The sequence below is a fragment of the Urocitellus parryii genome, chromosome 10, assembly GCF_045843805.1.
Source record: "Urocitellus parryii isolate mUroPar1 chromosome 10, mUroPar1.hap1, whole genome shotgun sequence".
Lineage (NCBI taxonomy): Eukaryota > Metazoa > Chordata > Mammalia > Rodentia > Sciuridae > Urocitellus > Urocitellus parryii.
This window is the reverse complement of record NC_135540.1, coordinates 34936935-34960484: the sequence shown is the minus strand read 5'-3', so window position 1 is coordinate 34960484 and position 23550 is coordinate 34936935. Positions and strand designations below refer to the sequence as shown.

At 31.2% G+C, this 23550-nt stretch overlaps 1 protein-coding gene across 3 annotated transcripts in view; it reads left to right on the top strand.

The window, feature by feature from the left end:
- Positions 1-23550, top strand: part of LOC113200259 (follistatin-related protein 5) — a 737045-nt gene that overhangs the window by 666485 nt on the left and 47010 nt on the right. For all 3 annotated transcript variants that reach the window (XM_077803465.1, XM_077803464.1, XM_077803463.1), the window contains 2 exons: positions 2855-2962; positions 6816-6940. In XM_077803465.1, coding sequence (XP_077659591.1) covers positions 2855-2962; positions 6816-6940 — 233 coding nt within the window. The remainder of the gene's footprint in view (positions 1-2854; positions 2963-6815; positions 6941-23550) is intronic.

Here is a 23550-nt window from a genome sequence, read left to right as displayed (position 1 = left end):
TCAAACAGAGACTGTGTTTATTTACTTACTTTCCTAGGTTTCAGTTTCTTCATTAGCCTAAATAATGGTATTTAATTTCTAAATCTTAAAGCATTAAAATGCTGACAGTCAAGAAAATACCTGGTTCCCTTAATTTTTTTTTTCCCCCAGGGGGCATGGGCTTCAGAAGTGCTGGGATGGAACCTAGGAACTTGAGCCTGTCTGCTCAGCCCTAGTTTTTCTAACAGTAGCAGCAGTAATATAAGTAGTATATCAGTATTGCCTGGAATTCAACAGGCACATCCTAAGGCTTGATGCACCTGTTGAACATTAACTACTATTTACTAACTCATGTAAAATTCAAAACAACATTTTGAAGTAGGTATTATTATTTTTCTTTTTTTTTGTATAAAAAACAAGCCAAAAAAATTCAGTAACTTCTTAAGATACTGTATTGTAATTTTAAGAGATGGAGTTATGATAAGCATCAGCTTCCAAACACAATAAGCATATGCATACTGCCTTTCACTGATTCACCATTAGGATTATATGCTTCTAGAGAGGAACTGCATTTATTTGAACCCCCAGGAGTTTCTTTTAATATCCCAAAAGAGAAAATTTCCAAAGAATGTTTTCTTATACAGGAGGTATAAATTGGAGGGCAATAGATCTGTAACTTTTCAGGAATTAATCATTGTATCTGGAGGGAAGGACCTTCATGCACAGAGAGGTTCTCATAGATAAGGAGCACAGACTATCAAATTCTAGCAGTCCTGACCATTGGCTAGATGACCACTGACAAGACTGAGCTTCAGCTTCCTTACACCATTAAATAAGAATTAACAATCTGTGGATTGTGATATACCCATACAAAATAACACTATGAAAGGCTTGATGAAAAGAAAAATACCTGTACAGCTGGCAAACTAGGAATTTTCATTAGAAAATTCCTTGATACTTAAAGTAACTTCTAGACATTTGCTCATTTTATCACTCTGTTCTTACCAGTGAATAACAATAAGCTTTTTGTTATTTTTGCTTTGTTTACGTTAAGCTATTCAATCCTTAATATTTTGAAGACCTACTGATTATTCCATTTCAAAATGCATACAAAATAGGCTTTTCTAATCACACCTAGATCAAGTCTAACATGTAAAGACAATAATATGAAAATTCAAAGGAATTTTATTGCTTTGGCAATAGTGTAGTGATTGATGATAACTCTTTTGCTATATATGCATTGAAATTATTGATTAGTGCATGAAGAAATTCAAATGAAACATCTGGCACTCATTCAAATACAATTAACAAAATATCAGGCAAACTATTCCTTAAGCAATAAAACATTTAATTATGTTAATATCATCAAGTCTAGGGATAATTGTCCTAGATTTGTCTCAAGGTTATTATCATGAATTCAGTCTCCTTTTATTTTTCTTCTGCTTTACATTTCTTTTTTCTTCTCCTCCTTACACTTATTTTTTCAAAACCTCAAAATGACAATGGAACTTAAGACCTAATAGGCTTTGATGGTAACATTCAAAGCAGACAAAGAGAAAGCATTGTGCAAGGAGGCTCTTTCCAAGACCATCTGGGTTGATGAATTGTAATGTCACTCTCATAAATCTTGTATCATATTTTTACAATGCAGAAACTTTAATATGCCATGTAACTACTACTACCATATGAAGAGACTGGAAAGCTTATTATCTGTTAAAGGGAAATGATGGAATTAGTTCTTGGTGTAAATTGGTGCTTACCAACACTGTAACATTTCTGCCCTGTTGAGAAATCTCCAAACAATATGTGCTTTGTTAGCCAGGAGAAAAAGTAAGAATATCAAAATAGAAATGATTTTTAATATTTTTATTCAAAAATCATTATTTAAAATAATCCAAAAATATTGAGCATTTTAAGTAAGCAAAATTAATGATAAGATTTTGAAGAGATGTATCAATTAGTGTTGACTTCCAATATTTTACTTAAGTTATAAGTTTCCATATGTCCAACTACAAATGTAATTTACCTTTTCTTAATCTACTGAGAAGAGCATTTCATTGTAAATTAGAACTTGGGAAATTTGCTAAGGATACTCAGCAGAGCTTTGAGAATAAATGCTTTCATTATTAGATAAAGTCTGTTTTATTAAATTCATTTTATGTTATTAGAAAAATATATAATTAAATTAGAAAAATATATAATTAAACAACTACAGGAAACTACTTTTAAAAAGTATTAGCTTATAAAATAAATGGCTTGAAATTATGGTGAGTAAAATACCTTCCTGGCAGTAATTTGTTTCCTGGGAATTATGTTTTAAGTAAGTGTTTAATATAAACATTAGAAGAAAAAACATATTTGCCATACCAAGCATGGTTAAAAAAATGCTTCTTTTTCTTTCTGTGGTTTTGAATTTCTCATTAAGGAAATTAAATTAGGTAGTCAGTTATTAAAGTTACAACCATATATCAGATTTTTGACATTTTATATAGGGTCAAGTCCCATATTCAGGATAAATATGAAAAAACTCTGATAATATAAACATAGTTCTTACCTATATTCAACACTTGATCAAAATGAGCTTACTAATATTTTTTTATCTTGCATTTCTAAATGTCTTTGTTTGACTCACAATTTATGTAAGTAATGAATGACATAATAGTATATAAAATTGTGCAAATAATGAACAAAAATGTATATGAGTTAAGTATAATATTTCCAAATTAATCAAAAGGGGTCAGAATATTAGACAATTATCAAACTAAATTTTTAATCTGACATCTAAATTCTTAGAATCATTCATCATTTATGGCATAATTTTAAACTAATAATTTAGTCTGAAAGTTATTCTTTGATTTACTCTTCTTTATTACAGGCAGTGAGCACAGATCCTGTCCCAGTTAAATTACACTATGACAAATCACATGATCAGGTTTGGGTCCTAAGCTGGGGTACCATGGAGAAGACCTCCCCAACACTACAGGTAAGTACATACCAGTATATTTGAGAAAACAGTGATTTCAAACTTTTAGGTAGCTCACTGGATAATGACCATTTGCCAATGCTATGCTTCCATCTTAAAAATGTAGTTTTAATCCCAACTAGATCTTCATAGTAAAAGGAAGAAAAAAATTGAGAGTTTTGAGGAAATCATGGGTCATATTCATTAGAGTCTATATTTATATAGAAAAAGAATAATCTATAGTGACAAAGTTGATGTTATTAGGAAAGTAAAAGTAAAAATTCAGTCTACTTTTTGCTGCTGTAACAGAATTCCAAAGACTAGGTCATTTATAAAGCATAGAGGTTTATTTTGGTGCATGATTCTCAAAGCTGGGAAGTCCAAGGATGGTGGCAGATTCATGGTAAAAAGCATCACATGAAGAGATAGAGCATGCATATCAGAGAGGGATGATTTATAAACAAAACCACTCCTTAATAACCAATTAATCTATGAATGAATTCATCCATTTTTAATGGCTCAACCAATCACCTCCCAAAGTTCCCACCTCTCAACACTGCTGCATTAGGGTCCACCCAGTTTCCAACACATGACCATGAATTTTTGAAGACACATTTAACCTGTAGCATTACCGTTTAACAATTTCAATGGTACATGTAAGGTAGAGACCAAGAGGATTACAGTGCAGGAGCCTCAGAGCAGATCACCATTTTCTCCAAAAGTATGGTATTTTATTATATTAGACTGCATAATTTTTAATTGGGGGATATGCTGTGCTGTAGTGGTGAGATTTGCTTTGCTTTGAAGTTGTTTATGTGAGCACTTCACAGATATAGAAAAAAATATGCATTGATCTTGACCCTTTAGTACAATCTTTAGATTTCTGGACTTACAAGTTTAAGAGGAAGCCGAGAGGGAATTGGAAGAAATATTTAGCCCTGGCAACATGCTTTATATTTTTTCTTAAATTACCTTGTGATTATACTTCTGCCTTGAATGTGCCTCTCCTTACAAGGCCCTAAATCATTAACCTTCAGTCATTTTTCAATGACGTATATTGAATGCAATAGTTTTACTTCTAGTCTGTATTCGCTGACACTACTTTTTTGTTTCTGAGTTATTGTCAGTGTTACAGTATTTAACTCACAAATGACAGACCTCTTGAAATGAAATATTTTACTGAGCAATCATAATGATGGCTCATTTGATATTCACTGGACATATATGACATTTGAAACATCTGAAATACAGTATTTCAGTTATGTATTGTACAAATCAAACCACATCAAAATTTGTTGTCTTAAAGAGTGACACCCCTCATAATTCTGTGACATGGCCAACTGGGGAGTTCTGGTGGTATGATCTAGGAGCACTAGTGTGGTTCCAGTTACCTCAGGGTCCAAAATGGGATCACCTCATGCCTATCACAAGGTTCTAGTGTTCATTTGGGTGCTTCTTGCATGCAATTTCTTATTCTTTAGACAAGGATTTTTACAGGACAATGGTTGCAAGAGATAAGAGTGGAAACTACAGGTCTAGTTAAGGTTTAGTTCACCAGAGTTCACATAAAAGAACTTCTGCAACATCCTTATTAATCAAAGCAAATCATACTGCCTGCCCAGATTCAAGGAGACTGACATAATTTCATGAAGGGAAAGCATAATATTTCTACTGAATGACTGTCAGAATGTCCTATCAAAAAGATAAGTAGGATATAGTTTTATATATATATATATATATATATATATATATACATATACATATATTTATACATACTATATTCTTCAGAATCAAACCTTGGTGAAAGCTACTTGGATAGGTTAACCACTTTCCAACTGTTATAGTAGTTACACACAATTGCTTAAGCAAACTTCTTTAATATTGTACACACTCAAAGGGGAAAAAAGAGCTTTATAGAAGTCCTGTGTAACTTCCCACACATTTATTCAGCCATCTGAAAGTGTTTTTTTTTTAAATTTTTCTCTGAATGCTTAAAACCATTGTTATATATATATATATATATATATATATATATATATATATATAATATATATATATAGTGAATTTTTAAAATATTAACTAAGTGAGAGTCAAAGGTTAAGTCCCACCTAGAAATGTAAAATAAAATGTAGAAATTGAGAAGTACCATTCAAATAGTACATATAGAAACATATATAAACAAATAGGACATATTCTCTAGAACAGAGAATTTTTTTTTCTCAAGTAGTATGTCAGTGTTTATTTCTCAGCTATGTCAACATTAGCCATGTGTTAAGAGAAGGATGTTATCCAGCACATACTGTATAGTTGTATCAGGAGAAGAACCTGGAATTATATCTCTGAGTTTTGCTGGGGCTGCTGGCATAGAATAAATATTATTACTCTGGAATATATGAAAATCTTCTCCTAGGATGGGTAGGTAATTCAGTGCCCTAGAATGTCAGCATTTGGCTCAAATGAGATAAATCTCTAATCTCTCAGGAGCAATTTGCCATGAATAGCCTCCCAAGCATTTGTGTTATGCCATAATCCTTTAGCCAGATTTGCCAGTTCCTTTGCTCAGAAAAACCTGACTCTGCAGAAATGTCAAAATATACATGGATAATTGTCTCCCAACAGTATTATCAGAAAACATCCACAGAGGAAATGGGATTAAAGATGCATTTGAAAGGGGAAACAAATAGTCCTGTGGAGAAACTGAATTCACAAAATCAGAAGAAACATGGGCAACTCCTCATTTTGACTCTAGTGTTCCCCTGTGATGTTGTTAATAGACTCTGGGAAGGGAGATTGATGCTAGAACTAGGAGGGACCTTGTTTTGCCATAATACAGCATATCTTATAATGGTAGCTACTGAATCATGAAGGCACAAAAATATTATCTCAATGATGGTGGATGATTTGGGTTAGGTAGGGCTGTTTGATGAGTTCTGTGTGATAGGGGTACTGTGAATGAAAACACTAAAGACAAGCACCTCTCCTTCAACTTGGAATACTCAGTGAAAACAGCAGATACCTGCCAAAGTCCTTGGGAAAACACTATGTGTGAAGCAAAATTTAAAATTTCTTCTAAGTCACAAAGTCAACAATTTAAACATGGTGATCTTTCATTTAATGGACTATAAAAGTTTAAGAGTCAGCAATGAAAAAAACCTTTTTAATTAAAACTTAGTTTAGTTGATTATTTTGAATTTATAGAAAGCAAAGTTAGAAAAAATGATGCTATGATTTTTTGAAAGTTAAAGTGTTTCATATGATTTCAGAGTTTTCATGCTTGTTTTGACAGTTTTGTTCTTTTGGGAAGGATTTTGTCCTAAAATCTGATTTGTAGCAGTTGTAGACTTACTTTTATTTTTCTCATAATAGCAAAGTTAACATTTTTATAAAGTAGAGATTGCTTATATGTATATTTACAAACATGTAGCTCTTAATGATGGGCATGTTTTGAAAGCTGCAGAGTTATGTCTATTTCTTTCTCATTCACACAGTATAGAGTGTACTGACAAAAACTAAAATGGCTACAATGTTATTAGGCAATTTAATCTTAAGGGACTGTCTTTGTATTTGCAGTTGGTTGTTGATTGAAACTGTTATGTATGGCATAACTGTATTTTGTATTTTAAGCAGAAATTGCTCAAAACAAATATCTTTCCTTTTTCCCCCACTTATTTATAGAAACAAAGGTTTCCATATTGAAAATTAGAAAAACAATCACAAATTTCAGTTTGCCTAACAATATGCTAACTTTGAGGCAGGCAGTAAAGATTCTATGCAAACAAGTGTCAGAAAAAAGTATTTCATCTAAAAACATAGCAAAATTCATAGTATTAAGAAAATGTATTGCCCAGATCTAAACATTGCGTAATCTGTTTAGGTAATAACTCTGGCCAGTGGGAATGTCCCTCACCACACCATTCATACTCAGCCAGTGGGAAAACAGTTTGACAGAGTGGATGACTTTTTCATTCCCACCACAACACTCATTATCACCCATATGAGGTAAGTGTTGAGTTTTTAGATTTCCAATTGTAGTAAGTCACATAAAATTATTTTTTAAATTAATTATAAAGTAAATATACACAACTGGCTTTGTTACATCAGCTTGATGATATTCTATTTATCAACATTAGTAATGAATTTCATGCCTAAGAAATGAATTTACAAATGCAATTATATTTTGTTATTTTTATCAATTTAAAAGCTAATATTTTTCATGCTTTCATTAGCATTCTTCTTAGGCTCTTAAAAATATTGGCATTTCCTTAAAAATAAATAAAAAATTTAAGTGATAGAATCACTTCTCCAAATGGAGAGAATATTGATTTGAACTTTGTATTAGAGAGTTATAGTAATAGAAATCCATTCAATTTTTTTTAGAATTATCTTCAATTAATATAATATTGTATAAAAGTATAGTAAGTTGATATGAAATGTTTACAGTCGGCTCTTTGATAAGACATATCAGCGTTTTCTGTCTCTCCACATATTTACAAGAGAAAAAATAATATTAACCTCTAGTGATATCACCCCAAGTCTTCATAGTAGTGTTTAAATGGTTGAAGAGGAGAAGTGAAAGTATATTCTTTACATGCATGCAATAGGTTCAATGTGCTATTCTGCATTCTTAGATTTAGTTGACATATTGTCAGATCTTTGCATCTCTTTAGACTCTAAATGGTAAATAGCTGGTCTGGAGTCGGAACTAATAATAATTAGAAAAACATCCAAATAATGTGAATAAATAGAAGGCACGATTTTAATTAGTTATACATACTGTGAAAAGATTTAAAATTATGCTTAAGGATTCTTAAACATCTTTATTCCTTTTAGGGATGAGCAGCGGCATAGTGTGTGTTACATTTTTTATATGTATTTAATTTAGTGAGAATAAAAATGAAATTATATCAATCTTACCTGCACAAGAATCTAATTTTAATGAACAAGGGGAATCATCAAATTTCCTATTGCTTTTTAAAGTAATTATCCTTATTACTATAGTGAATGGTAAGAGTAAAAATTAATATGCTTTTCCAAAAATAAACTGTTACATGTAAAGTATTTTTAACATTATGAAGATTCATTCTACATCAGGAACCCAAGAGATAGATACATTCTTTTGTCCTGCCAATTTCATGTTATATATTTCTAACCAAATTTAGAATGCATGTAAATTCATGTTGCTGAGATTGAATTTTATGAACTGTGTTTTTCAGAATTTGGGGCTACTTTCTGACTGCTGTTTTTGGTAGATATTTCCTTAGCAAGTAAACGGTCTGGAACACAATATGTGTTTAATTAATGTTAGATTCCTTCCTCTGAACTTGCATCACATGAATGTGCTTTTCTGATAGTTTGTAGCATCCTTATTTCAAATAATATGTATCTTCAATGTATGAAAAGACCCTGTACAAGTGTTAGGATTTTATATCCTTAATACCTAAAAAAGTAATAGATAATTAATTGAAACTTCTCATAGTAATGGAAATAAAGAAGGAAGAAATTGCCACATTGTTTTTTCTAATCTTCTTTAGGAAAGAACTGTAGCTACTTCTAATGTACTGGATTTCCAGTGTCCAACACATTACTGGCTCTGTAGCAGTTCTATTTCTAGAATACATGACTTGTGTGAAACTGCTAAACAGCAGTAATAAGAATTTATATCTCCTGCCAGACAAATCTAACCCTGAGTGCCCTAGCAGCACCATTTGTTATTGGCTATGGTGACCTCAACTATTTTACTTCCTTTACTTCTGAGGATTGGAAGAAAATAATGTTGGAGTATTAACTTTCTCCATAATAATTAATAATTGTTGTGTAGTCTATCCATAATGCTTATAAGCACAGTGGTTTCTTTGTAATTAGTTATAATTTTGCTTCTCTATTTTTATGTTTTTATTCTCATTTTTCATTCAGTTCTTTTATTTTTATTATTTTTTTTGGGGGGGGCTATAATCCCTAGATTTCTTTAGCCTAGATTCTAAGGTAGATCAGAACTCAGAAATTAAGAAAATTCAAAAATGGGTATGATAATTTGCTTTACTATAGTAAAGACTACATTGTGTGTGAGTGGTGACTAAGCTTGACTATAGTAATGACATCCGTGTGTGTGTGTGTGTGTGTGTGTGTGTCTTACAAACTGTGAACACATATATACATGTCTATATATGCATATACAGACTTTCTTGATATCTATATACATATATAAAACATAATCTCATACACCTTAAATATATGCAATAAAATGCCAAAATAATTTTATAGGCTTACATTAAACTTTGTTAAATATTTTATAATAACTAATCAGTTCACAAAATTCAGGAAGTTCACCTTTTGAAAACATTTGAAACTCTCAACACTTCAAAACTTCTAAAAAAACAAACAAACAAACAAAAAAACCCACGAACTTTCTTAAAGTCCTAACTCAGGTTCTTTTTGAATTCCTTTAGGGATTGGAGTTTCAGGAAATTAATATTCATGCTCATAATACTGAGAATGAAGGCCTGGTGTTACTCATTCATTCAGCTTCTCCACTGAACTGGATCCCATTTCCTGAGTGATTCAGCCTAAAGCATATGGTCATTCCTGTTTTATACTACAGAGTAATAATTTATCAGTGAAAATACTCTGTTTTGATCTAAGTAAACTGAAAGAAAAAAACTTTTTTTTCCTATCTTTGCCATTGAAATAAGATTATGTAACTCCTAGGCTTGGGATAATCAGATATAGAAATTCCATACAATATTTGAGCTTAATCAAAATATTCCTCAAGGTATTATGTTCTAGACACTGGATCAAGCTTTAGTCCCTGAACTTTTATTTCCTGAAGAAGTTAAATTCAGTGAAACTTCCTTGAAGATGAGAAAATTTATCATACTTGTGTCCCTCTTCAAAAGCTTCCATTATTTGTTGAGCTTTTGAAATGGACTGACTTAATATTGACTAAAAGTTTATTTTTATAAGATCAATAAAACAATGTAGAACATAATTTTACTACAAAAGAGTGTGAGTTGTTAATTTACTTCCTAATTATTCAAAGGAAATTTAAATAAGTTAAAAATAGGTTAATAACAGAGATATCTATCCAAAATTATATTTATTTAAATCATTCTCTAATTTTATCCCTTTTTGTTTTTAAGTAAAAGTAAAATTTTATAGCTTATGATCTATTAATTCATATCAAAATAGTTTCATTGAATATTTAACAAATAATGTAATTATTAATTATTATGTAACATTAGTAATTCATTCCACATTTCAGTATTAGCTAGTCATTTTTAGAATTGCAGTTAGTAGAAAATTTCCTTTAAAAACCTCCAACTTTGACAAGAAATTAACAAATTATGTACTATAGTTCTATAATTGAAGAGGTTATATAGTACAAATGGAATATATTTTGCACTGCAATGAGAAAAATTCATTGTAATATGAAAAACAGAAGGCAAAATTAAAAGAGAAACTTAAAACTGAAGAGGTATGTAATCCTCCTAAGAATCAGTTGTGTTTACTTAATGTAGCAAACAGGGAAATAAAAATTCATTATCTTTTTTAATCATAAGTATTCTACAAATAAGAAAAATGTTTCATTATTCTATTCATAATTTGTATCCCAAGAAGTAAATTATCATACAACCCTGTTGTCAAATTAAATGGGAATTATCATATTGTGTAAATAGATATATTTGAATAGTATGGCAATTTCACTTCTCAAATGGTATGGCTAATGAATGGGAGCTTTAGTAATTCTTATTAGCAATCTTTTTAAATCAGTCAAAAAAAATTCAAAGTAATTAAAAAATAAGTTCATTAGTTTTCAGAAACAGTTGTTAAAATGATTGTGTTAAACTTGAAAGCAACTAAATCTCATAAAGCATAGACATTTACATAATTGATTGTTTTATTTTTGGAACCACTCTAAAGAGAGAAAATTTTAAATGTCAATTTCTCTCGTTGTAGTAAGAGTAAACATTAGAGCTTGCTGTGCAGGTGCTGGTAGAGCTTGCATAAAAGAAATGAAAAAACAATAGGTCTACAAATAATATGTCATGTTACCATAGTTTCTTTTAAGGTTTACCAAAGAATTAGAGGGGTGAGGAAAACTGACCTAATAAAAGAAGCTAAGGAGACAGCAGATAGCAGGGGTTGAGGGATGAAAATTTTTCATAATGCTTTCCTTTAAAAAAATCTTCAATAATTCTTCCTGAAAATGATATATATTTTGGTTGTCAGGGGATAAAAGTGAGATAGACATGGAGGCCAATGTGGAGCAGAGCAGGGAAATGTGATAAAGCTTACTTCACAATAATAGAAAAGGCCAGAAAGAGTAATCTACAAGTGCAAGAATTAGCAGAAGGCTTTCTTAGGTGATTTTTATAAATGCAAAGCATGTTAAAAAGAAAATAACAGCAAGATATTTCGCCTCACTAACATTTGGGCTGGATGGTGTTATCAGTGGAAATTCTTTGTGATTTATGTTGAGTAAAATAATACTGCTGTTACAATTTAAAACAGGTACCACTGGATGAAAGATAAAGATATTATTTATAGCTTGTCTTTGGAATCACTTGTAAATCATGTTTTTTTTTTCCTTTTCCTCTCTTATACCTCCAGATTAGAATTCAAGTAGAAACAAATTTAATTCCACTGGGCTGAGATATGCCAATGTCAATTGGCACAGAAGACGCTTACAGTAAATACGAGGAGGGGAGGATTTTTGAGTTGGGTGTCTAATCCCAGGACTAGTGCTATAAGTAGTCAGGAATGGTCACAACTAGGGTGTTGCTATTTGAGATGCTTTGAAGAGTTTGCCTTAAAACCATTGCTCCACTGAAATTTGATCATGTTTCCCTTTAATTTCAAATCACATATCCATGTCTTTGGGTTATATTTATATGGAAATAGATTTTTAAAGTGTTCCTATTTCTTGAGAGGGGGAATCAATTATATCAGTAAACCCCCAGTGAGAAGCCAGCACATTATGAGTTACTTATGAGTAAGTCAACACATTAATATAAAATCCTGAAAATGCCAGTTCCTACACTTTTCTTCTTCTGTGGACTTGACCTGTTAAGCAAAACAAGTTAACAAATAGACAACTACTGTTCAAAGTATTTTCTTATAACATTACTCCTGTCCCTTCTACATATCCCAAAACAATGTTGGTCTGGACCAAACACCTGAAATTGGGTTACCCTTCCAGTTGATGGGCTATAAAGGACAAGGGTAGCTGGAAGGCACTCCTTTAAGATCCCCAAAGCATAAGGAGTACTGAGTGTAAAAGTCCTTGCTGCCAAACAGGGCAGAAAGACACTGCATACTTATCTGGTCCCAGATCCATCATAGTCCTAGTACATCCAGTGGCTTTCACTGCACTGCAAGTGATGCAGTAAACCCAGATAGAAGCAGTAGCGGACACTTCTCACACAGTCCAGAGACTATAGCACATTTTTTCTCTTATAAATTATAGCAAGGAAATGATTAAGAAGGGACTGGGTTTGATATATGTTTCCTTAAAGCTCCTTCAAGGGAAAAATAAACACTCTGTGAAAGTGGAAGTTGAAGCAAAGTATATCATTCCCCTTCATATTTTATCAAATCTGTTAAAGCAAAAATTATATATATCACTAGCCATATATCAAGACAACTCTACTGTTGCGACTTGATTCATGGATAGGCCAGGTGGATGGAAATATAATTTTAGCACTCAAAGTGTCTGTTTACATTGAAATTTTAGCACATCAGCAAGTGAAAATATCAGTTGTTCGAAGGTATTTTTTTTTAAAGTATAATTCCAGGATGCTAAGCATCAAAATTAGTTTAAAAAAATTTTAAGATAAAAATTTTACAAAAACTACAATTCATTGAAGTGCTTCCCCCCCCAACCTATATTCATCCTTGTATGATAATTCAACTCACAAAAAAATTAACAAACAAAAAGAGTTCTAAATATACCAGGAACCAAAATCTGTCTTTATGCTATAACAATTTTAATTTCTTCATCAGTCTCTTGTCCATTCCAGACCAAAGTAAACTTTGGATTGACAAGATCTATTATCTCAGGGGATCCTTACATCTCAGAACCGGGTGCACTGGCTGGAAAAAAAAAAGACGTTCATAAATAGTTTATTAAACAAAAAATACACATACATTTTTATGTCTGGGTGCACATACAACTGCAAATCACTACTGGCAAACATTTCAATATTCTTATATGGGTGCAAATCTCAGACTACCTAAACATTTGTTGACTTTTTCCATCTTATTTCTAAAGAAGTAAACACTTTACCCTTCAAACTTTGATCTATGATAACCATTCTTATTCTTTTCCATTATAGTTACTGGATTTGCTGTTATTTTATGCAGTGTTTTCAACCTTCTTTAGCATATTAATGCAGTCCACACATTGAGTGTAAAATGATTAGAAACAGAAAAACACGGAGTGCTTGCAGAGAAATTGTGTATGCAAGTTGTTTGTTATCTTCATTACTTCTTGAATTAAAAAGCACCATCAACTTTACTTGTTAGTCTGTTCTCTGTATTAACATGGATCTTCTTTATCTGAGCCTTGTAAAAAGAGTACAGTGCCCAAAGAGGATAAACCAAATAGACCAGCAAAACTTTCTACAGATTTTGTTAGTCAGATTAGCAGCTGTATTTGTTGTGGAATATTTTTGTTGTACATGAAAAAAAGTTGGTTTTAAAGAGCACAGTATTATTGAAATACAGAGATTTCAATATTTTTAAAGGAAGCATTTTATACAGGTATTATTAGTAGACTCTAAGATCTAGGATTTAATATAGCCTTTAAGTAGACTCACTCAACAGCACTTTCACTGAAGGAATCAATGGAGCACTAATAACATGTAATTTAGAAACACTTCACATTGAAGATCTGACTCTTGAGTTTTATTATGCAAAGTAAAATCACTCTTATTTCTTCTCTCAGAGGTCCTTAAGCTAACTCATCAAGGTGTTCAGTAAAACATAGAACCTTGTGTTTGACAGGAACTAGTATTCTACTTAAGAGACATCTGTAGTATAAGTAAATAATAAATTTCTCATTTTTTTCTCTTTCTCACATGATTTTGGTATTGCCCAAAATGATAAATTCAACTTATTTTACAGGTAAATTATTTGGTTGCAGACATTACTTGTTTCTGTTTGCTAAGCAGTGTAAATACCCTCAACTCATTTGAGATAAGCGAAGGAATATAGCTGCTCTTCAATTTATGCCTAGTTTATTTCCCAATAAAACTTTGGCAAGTTGAAAATATCATAAATAAAAATTTTGTTTAACACACCCCAAATTATGGAATATCATAGCTTAGCAACACAGAGCACTGTAGCATATTGGTTGTCTTCCCTTGTAAGCATGGATAATTGGTAGCTGGGGCTCACTGATATGTCTAGCATCATGAGAATTCATCATAGCACCTGCAACTAGCCTAGAAAAAGATCAAGATTATAAAATTTGAAGGATGGTATTTCTACTGAATACATGTTGCTTTTGCACCATATTAAAGTCGGAAAATTGTAAGTCTAACCATCAGGAGTTAGGGAACGCCTGTATATCAGAAGTTTAGATGTTTTGTAATTTGTATATCAAAAAGGAAAAAAAAAAAAACAGAACTCACTGTGAAAACTTGAACAATTTCTCATATGAATTTAATTTGCATGGTGCAAGGCCTATTTCATACTTTTGCTTATTAGAGTAGCTATAATATTATTAATCAAGCATGTGAGTTTTAATAAATTCTCATAAAATTGTAAAGAAAAAGAAAAAACTGAAGTTCTAATTCTTTATATCATTAAGTGGATATATATTTTTCTTTTTATGAAAAAGTACATCATGTACTTCACTATAGCATCTGATTATTATGTTCATGAATTTTTTTCTTGAAGCAATTTTCATTTAAGTGTTAAATCTTTAAGGGTTGGATGTGTAGCTCATTGATGGAGCACTTTCCTATCATGTATGAGACCCAGATTATACTCCCAGGAATGAAAAAAAATTAATTTTAATTACATATAAAACATATAAATACATATAAACACACATATATTTAAAATACATATATACATATATACATATAATACATATTTTTTTCTTGAATTAAAGATTTCTACTGTGGCTCAGCATAGCAATAGAATTAAATAAAATTTTTCTTTTAGAACACGTGTAAATTAATGATAAAAATCAATAAAACATTTTGGAAAATTTCTGTGGATGAGGCTATATGTTCACATATATATGTATATATATACATGTAAATTTAATTATATTTGACTATAAATGCAAAATTTAATTAAATAAAAAATTAGTGTGATGGTGGTTGTGTATGGGGTGTCTTTGGATAGGCAAAATTGGAGGGATTGAGATCCAATGATTTGAAACTGTTAACTATTCATTGTGAATTCAACTTAGTTAACATTTTGCTGTATTTTAATGTAATTATAAATCTGTGAATGTAGCCTCACTATAGTTAGTATGGAGAAAAAAAATGTAAGTTATTTTGAGTCAATCAAGAATATTTAGCCAAACACATGCCTTTTTATTCTAAATGTCATTTCATTCAAGTATATTCACTTGCTAATATTTACTTGTAATGTTACAGTCTTTTTATTTCTTGCTACCCTTTTTGAAAAAAAACAATTAGGCAATAAAATGTCAGGTTTGGAGTCCATAAGATTTGGTTAAAATAATTAAATACATGAAAATATGTCCATGAGCCTTTAAAATCAACTTATTAGGGTAAGTAATTCATATGGAAAAATTGTCTATTAAATCTAACATGACATATATCATGAATAAACATATTCAACCTAACCACATGAATCTATTAGGAACATTAACATTAAACGGTCACAGTATTATCCTTTGGTGGGTACACCAGCACAATATAAACTACAGAATGAATAGAAGCAGACAGCTTCAGAAGAAATAAAAATGAAAGTTGTAAAGCACCTCTTAAAACTGTTTAAGTGGGGCTAGGGATAAAGCTCAGTCAGTAGAGTGCTTGCCTCACATGCACAAGGCATTGGATTCAATCCCCAGAACACCAAAAAAAAAAAAAAAAAAAAAAAAAAAACTATTTAAGTGGGTGAGTTTTGCTTAAAGATTCCTTTGTATTTATTTGGACTGAAGTTGATTCCATTTTTTTCTGTAGTATGGAAACTTTTCCTTTCTTATCTAACCCCAGTTGTGGTGGGGAGTGTTTTGGGGAGTGTGACAAAATATTTATGGATTGTTTTCTCTATATTGAAAGGTCTTTTAAAATAAAATGGTATAAAATTACACTAATATTTTATGGCATATGCAATGAAGTAGTTACTAATTTAAATGAAGCCTAGAAAATCCTAAAATAACACAGACACATACACACACATATATATGCATGTATATACATATATATATTTTGATAGTATAAATTAAGAGAATTCACCAATTTTGAGTGATAGTAAATGTTGTTTATATTTTAAATTAATCAACACCTCTGTTGCTTAATTTCCATTTTAAAACTGTTATAAGTATTAACATCAAGTATATAGAATGATTTGAAATTCTAAATAATTTTTATTGAAAAACTTGATTAAACAATGTAATTGATATATGAGAATAATTTTAGGATAGGTCATGTGGGAAAATAATGGAAGAAATGCTTTTAGTAGATCATAGATTTTCATCTTTACATTGGCTTCTCATTTCTTGAATATAGGCTTTGTCTGGCAATGTTTTCCATCAAAAATCTATGCCTCCATTTAAATCTTTATTCACACCAGGAAATAGTTTTATCTAATTTGAAGACATATTGTTGGACAGTAATGACTTTTTAAAGATACAAGTAGGCAGGAATAGAAACCATTTAGCAATATATAGTCCTTTTGAAAAGTACATTATTTTACTTAGTATTTTATGTTTTGTGAAATTTTAAGAGATATCCTATAATAAGCATCATCATTATCAGAAGGAGCCTTGTGAAATGGAGGTACATTTATCTATTTATTATCTTTTTTGTCTCCTGATTTTGGCTAGTTTACCCTACCAAAATGAAATGAAAATATGTTGATAATTCTTTTGATACTTACTTCTACCACTAATCTAATATTAAATTGATTTATGTTATCATCTCTTAATATTTTAAAATACTGAAAAACTATTTGGGGCCAAAACAACATTTGGCTTTACAGAAGTAAAATAAATTATACACATGTATTCTTCCAATTAAAAGGGTCATTTTTTAAAATATCAAATTCATTTGAAAACATTTATTTTTCCTGTTTTTTGCAATCTAAACAAAAATAATGAAGTTCAAATCTTATTCTAAATCTATAACAGGAATCATTTAAAGAAATACACTTTTTATTATGAAATTCAGTGATTTCAGAAGTCATGTATCAAAATAAATCAGGAATTGAAGCAAGAAATAAATGAATGAAAATATTAAAGTGAACCAGATATATGAGGAATTTAATGGATATATAGGTAGTGTACAACTCTTTATTGTTATTATCTATTGTTGAGTTTCAGAAGTAATTTCTAATTTTCTTTCTATTTACCATTGGTTATCAAAGTTTTTCTCTATAATTTTCTAATTTTTATATATAATTAAAGTCTGAGTTTACTTATCTGAGCTTAAGTATCTCACATCTTTATAAGTTGTATTGTTCAATTGTAGATTTTTTCTTATCACTATAATTATTATATGTGTTAATATTAGTTAACGTACTTCGAACACTTTATTCTAGGCACTGAGCTAAGCAATTTTAAAGCTCTACCTCCTTTAAAACTAGCAGCTACATGGATTTTTATCCCTCTTCTGCATATGGCGAATCACTTATGAGTGCTGGACCAGCTATAAACTCAGTTCTGTCTCAATGTTTTCTCAACACTTACTACATTATAGTATTCAAGTTCTTTCTTCATTTCCAGAGCGAAACCCAGTGACTGATGCACTCTACAAATTATCTAAAGGCAATCTTTGCAACATTCCCTCCTCTCCCTTTCATGTAAGACTGCTACAACAAACTCAGTTTCTCAAAACTATACTACACCCTATTTTCTTGCCTGTTTTTATGTGCAGAGGGCATTGTTTCTTTATTCTCAATTACTGAATTCTTTAAGGCCAATTTTGAAGCTACTATTGATAAAATTTACCATTTTCCTATTTAAAATCCCCTTGGTATTTGCATTATTTCTAAACTATATGAGTTGCAATTGGTAGTAAGGACATAAAACCATATTGATATAGGTTGGCTACTACTGATTCTTTAGCTCCTTTGGGTCTTTTAACAAGGTATTTAATATCTCTTAGATCAGTTTGGTTTTCCTCTTCCAAAAGTAAATGGCTTTAGAAGGGACAGTGAAAAAAATATGCTATGATATCTGTAGTCCCTAAAGACCCTGCAGTAATTTTTGTAGTCTGCTCATGTCTAACTTCATAAAGTTTGTTTATTAGTGTCTCACAGACAAAGCACTTAGGTGAACTTCTTTACCTCTCACTTTGTTAATATAATTAACTATTTTCTGCTTTTCCGTACTTCTCATTTTTCATACTTCAATTTGCCAAACATGGAAACACTAAGTTTCTCTTCATTTGCTGTATCTATGATACTATAACACCACAACAGAAAGAAAAGGAATACTTCCTATTGTATACACGTTTAAGTGAGAACTACATTGGTCACCTATTTTGGCAGTCTTATATTCAAATGTTCATCTGCACATATGGTACAACCAAGAGGACTAGAAAAGCCCCTATATTTTCCTCTTTTCACTTAACTACTCATTTTATCTAACATACTCTTTCTGATTCTCATTTAGCTCCTCTTAATTTATATTAACTTCCTGGCCAAACTCAAATGCATTCTAATTTATAAGACTTTTCCTGTTCACCTAGTCGATCATAATAGCATTCTTCTTGGAACTTACTCTTGTTGACGGCATCCAAATCTCATATCAACTGTGATCCTACTTAATTAATTTATTCAGTAAGGTTGCATTAAACATTTATTATTTACAAGCCAGATGCCATTCCAGTTTCCAATAATAAAAACTGAGTAGAGATTTTGTGTTATTTTGCTATAGTGCTATATCAATATCATTGTAGTTTCATAAAAATTTTAAAATAAAAAGTTTCTTTGGAACTCTAAGGATACAGATCTCAATTTAGTTGACAGTGTGATTTCAAGCAAATAAAACTGTGGAATGAACTCATTTTTACAAATGTGTGCTAAGGATTCAGCCTTCCTCTTTGTAGGTCTGTGACTTTTGCACACATTTTCACTTACTAATGGACTAAGTAGAGCTCCTGGTAAAGGCATTGGCTAATAAGTCCCTAAATTGCCTCTGACCACAATAAGTAATTGGTTCAGGCACAGGCATATAATCCACCAAGGGCCCTCAGGTTGCAATAAGACTTTTGGAAAGAGGTTCTTGTTTTAGACCTTCAGAAGATGTCAATCCCTAGCTGAGCAGCTATTTTCACCTCACATTAAACCTGATTTTGATGCCAAAAATGATACACAGCCACACTGTAGACCAAAATTCAAGTAGATTGAGTTGGTCCCACTGCAGAGTTTCTACTTGTGAATCTCCAGATTCCTTTTGGTTTAAAATGTTTGAATTTGATTTTTTATTATTTATAAAATAAAGAGTCTAATATTGGGATTCCTTCTGTGTAAGACATCCATATTATCCACTTTACACTTTTTGCAATGTCTGGCACACCATAGATTAGTTCTTTGCACAAAATAGACTACAAACAAATGCTATTGCTCTTTTTCCTTGAATTGTTTGTTGTAGTGTCTTCTATAGTGATCTTAGTAATTATAACTCAGTAAATTTTTATTAAAAAGTAGTATACCTAGGATACTTCTTGAATATCTGGATAGCATGGTGACTTTCCACAAAAGAAAAAGGTACAGTAAGCTAAATCACAATTTATAGCTAATATAAAATTTCTCCTTGGCTTGAGGTGCTCTGGAGACAGGGAATTGACACTTATCAGTCACTTATATCACACCATATGGTGGCAGCTCATGTAAAACATACTTGGGTCACTTGAGTCAGCTCAAGAGTAACACCAGACCTATAGAGTTGCCATCTGGGAAAAAAAGTCTTCTCAGTATCTAAAGTATAACAGATATAGATTGGAGCTGCTGGTTTACTCAATCTGAGTATCTAACCCTGTGGCTTGTAAAAATCCAGCTTTTTTTCTAAGTTCTGTTTGAAAATGAGAAAAATGAGTTTTTCAGGTGAACTAAAGCACACTTATTTTTGTATAGCTTAAAATAGTGATTTGTGAATTGTGAAGTTTCAAAGGGAAGGTGGTTTTCTATGTTGTTGAGGAAATACAAGGAAAAGGCTTTTACTGGGTGAACAGGAAACAAAGAAAATACTTAATTATATACATGCCTTCTTTGGTCTATTCCTTTGGAAAGTTCCTCTTTAAGTTGGTCAGCAGCTTCTTATTGGTTGATCTTGAGTTTTATTTTTGTCTAACACAGCAGTTAATATAGATAATAGCCAAAGTTAAGTTTTATTTATGTTAGTCAGTAGCCTAAGTTTTGATTGTTTGCAAATCAAGCAAAGACAAGAGGTATCCATGGCATGACTAGCTTTGTCTGCTTGGGGGGGTCTTAAGCCTGGTCTCTATTTTATTTTAACACTGCTAATAAGAGAAAACTTATTAGGATTTTCCTCAAAGGGAAAATTTTTTTATTCTAATTTATAATTTGACTTACACCAGTAATCAATCAAAACCTTTGACACTGGAAATATTAAGCTTTAGAGAAACTATTTTTTTCCACTCAGGTAGATTACATTATAAATGTTCCATATTGCATGCATGTGATTTTTGTCCTTCATGCAATTCTGAAAATGCTCCAGGAAACATTTACTCAGTGAAATTTTATTTCATTTTTTTCCCTAACTCAAAGCAACATGTATTTGAGTGAATATTTCATTGGCTTCTCGGTTTGTTTTTTGTCATCAATCTAACTTACAGAATTTTGAATAGATTAAGGTTATAGGTTAGTTGGAAACTCACTTCATATTAGCCACCTCACAGATAATGAGGAAAAAGAACAAAATCATCTGCAATTGACATTGAATACATTTATCAAACAATCTATAACATTTAAGAAGTCTTATTAATTTTAATTTGGTGTTTATATTGATGTTATAGAAGAAGAGATAAGAAGAGATAATATTCTTTAGCAAATAAGATATGAGAAGAGGTTCAAAACCTAGGATTCTTTTTGTTCTTTTCTTATCACAAACACTCATATTCAAATTCTGTGATTACTTTCATCAAAGATCTTATATTGTTCAGAAATATTCAGAGATAAAGCATTCTATAACAAAGATGGCATGAAAAACTTCTAAATAAATTTCTGTTAAATGGAATACTAGATGATTTCTTAAAATATCAGTATCAAAGTAATCAGATAATAATCCTGTATACTTGTTATGTAATAAATATCATTACGATAAAGTCTTGAACAGTCTCAACATTTATTAATCAGTGTATTAGGAGTATGTTATATACTCAAAAAAACAGAAGAAAGGGATCTCTCCTAGTTGCATCTGTTGTGCTCAATGTGTGCCAATTTTCTACAACTGTAAACATCAATTCTGTAGTGTAATTCGCCTCAACTCCTTTGAAGTTAAAAGCCATTAGTAGCTGAAATCACAGCTATGATGGAGACCTTTATTTCCTCAAGGCTGAAAGGGAAATGTGGCAAAAATAATAATCTCTAAAATAAGAAGCCATTGAGATGTGAGTGCTGACAGGTCCAAAGGCAGGTGAATGTTTAAAAGAGAATGACCAGGTCAGCAGCATGGTGGAAGATCATTAGGAAACTCAGAACAGCATGAGAGAAGTAAGACAGAACCCTATTATGCTGGAAAATGAGGTTGTCAGAGACTTTCTGTAGGTGTTAGGAGGAAAAAATCTTAGTCAACAAGTCCAGGTATGTGATATTATTCTCATCATTTTTTTCAGCAAAAGTAGATTTAACAAAGACCTGTTATGTTAGTGAATCCTTTACATGCTCAATAGTGAAATGTTTCATTTCACGAGCTTTCTGTGGAACGTTATAGCCATTCTCTTTTCTGCTCAAAAAGGAAAATTAAATAATAGTCTTGAACTACAAAATCAACTTATAGTACTCCATATTTCTAATAATATTAGCACATATTGCATTGTTTTATATTATCTATTTTTGTCAGGACCTGTACTTTCAAAAAATCATAATAATAGCCAGGAGCAGTGGCCCATGCCTATAATCCCAGCAGCTCAGGAGGCTGAGGCAGGGGAATCACAAATTCAAAGCCAGCCTCAGCAACAGACACCTACAGAAAGTCTCTGACAACCTCATTTTCCAGCAATAACTCAGTGAGTAACTCAGTGAGACACTGTCTCTAAATAAAAATACAAAATAGGGCTGGGAATGTGATGCAGTGATCAAGAACCCCTGAGTTCAATCTCCGGTACCAATAAATAGTTAATAATAATAATAATAATAATAATAATAATAATTATTCATCTTCAGTCATTTATAGGAAATGTATCTAACCAGTAAATGAGACAATGCTGAATTCAGAGAAAGCTCACTTTGGCCACTAGACAGAATTTACCTGAAATTCTCCTTATATTCACAAAAGTGTATCTCTGCAACTTGGTTCATAAATGATTTAATTTTTGAGTAATAAAATTAGAAACTTTTATTTCATTTCAAATTACCTTCCTTCTATATATATTTGTATATCCTTACATATGTATGTGTATTAAGTAATCAGGACTTACATTGACCACCAAGTTGTCATACATTCCAGTTGATTGGTGATTATAACTTACTGACTGTCTCCTATTTTTAATATCACTTCACAAATAACTTATTTTTATTTAATGGTCAGTCTTTTTATGTATCACATGATTTAACTCATTATTTATTATAATAGCCATACTACTTCCATTTCATGAACTAAGAAAGACATTCAGAGAACTTAAAGGGATTACACATATGGTCATGAAATTGTGGATCTGGGAAACAAACTTTTGTGTGTGTCTTTTTGTCTTCTAAAGCACTTTGTTAAGCTGTGGCCACTTTGTGCCTCTAACTTGGCCACCTGTTACAAAAACAAATTGCCTTTTTAAAATTTGCCATTTGGGGAATTTTTTGTTTGATAATTTGTTTGTTCTTTTGTTTTGTGGATGCATGTTGAAACTATTATTTGATCAAAAATATTTCTGAAGCTTGTCTTATGGGTAGTCTTATAAGATATGTCCATTGTTAATATGCAACAAATTATCATGTGTCATATGACTAAGTTTATTAAATTAATTGATAATATTTTTAGGTAATACTTGGGCAGTTGCAATGTTTTTGCTGTTTTCAATGCTTTGGAAACTTCCATAGAACATAAACATGTTAATTCATTATTTTCACCATCATCTAAGAGCATCCTTCAAAGCTGTCAATAGGGAATGCAACCACCCCTACTTGTATCCATTGTGAAACAATATCAGCATTGGCTTTAGAAAGAATACTAGTTATATCTCAGTTTCATCTCTTAAAGAAAAGAACAACTATGAAATAGATTTGGGGTT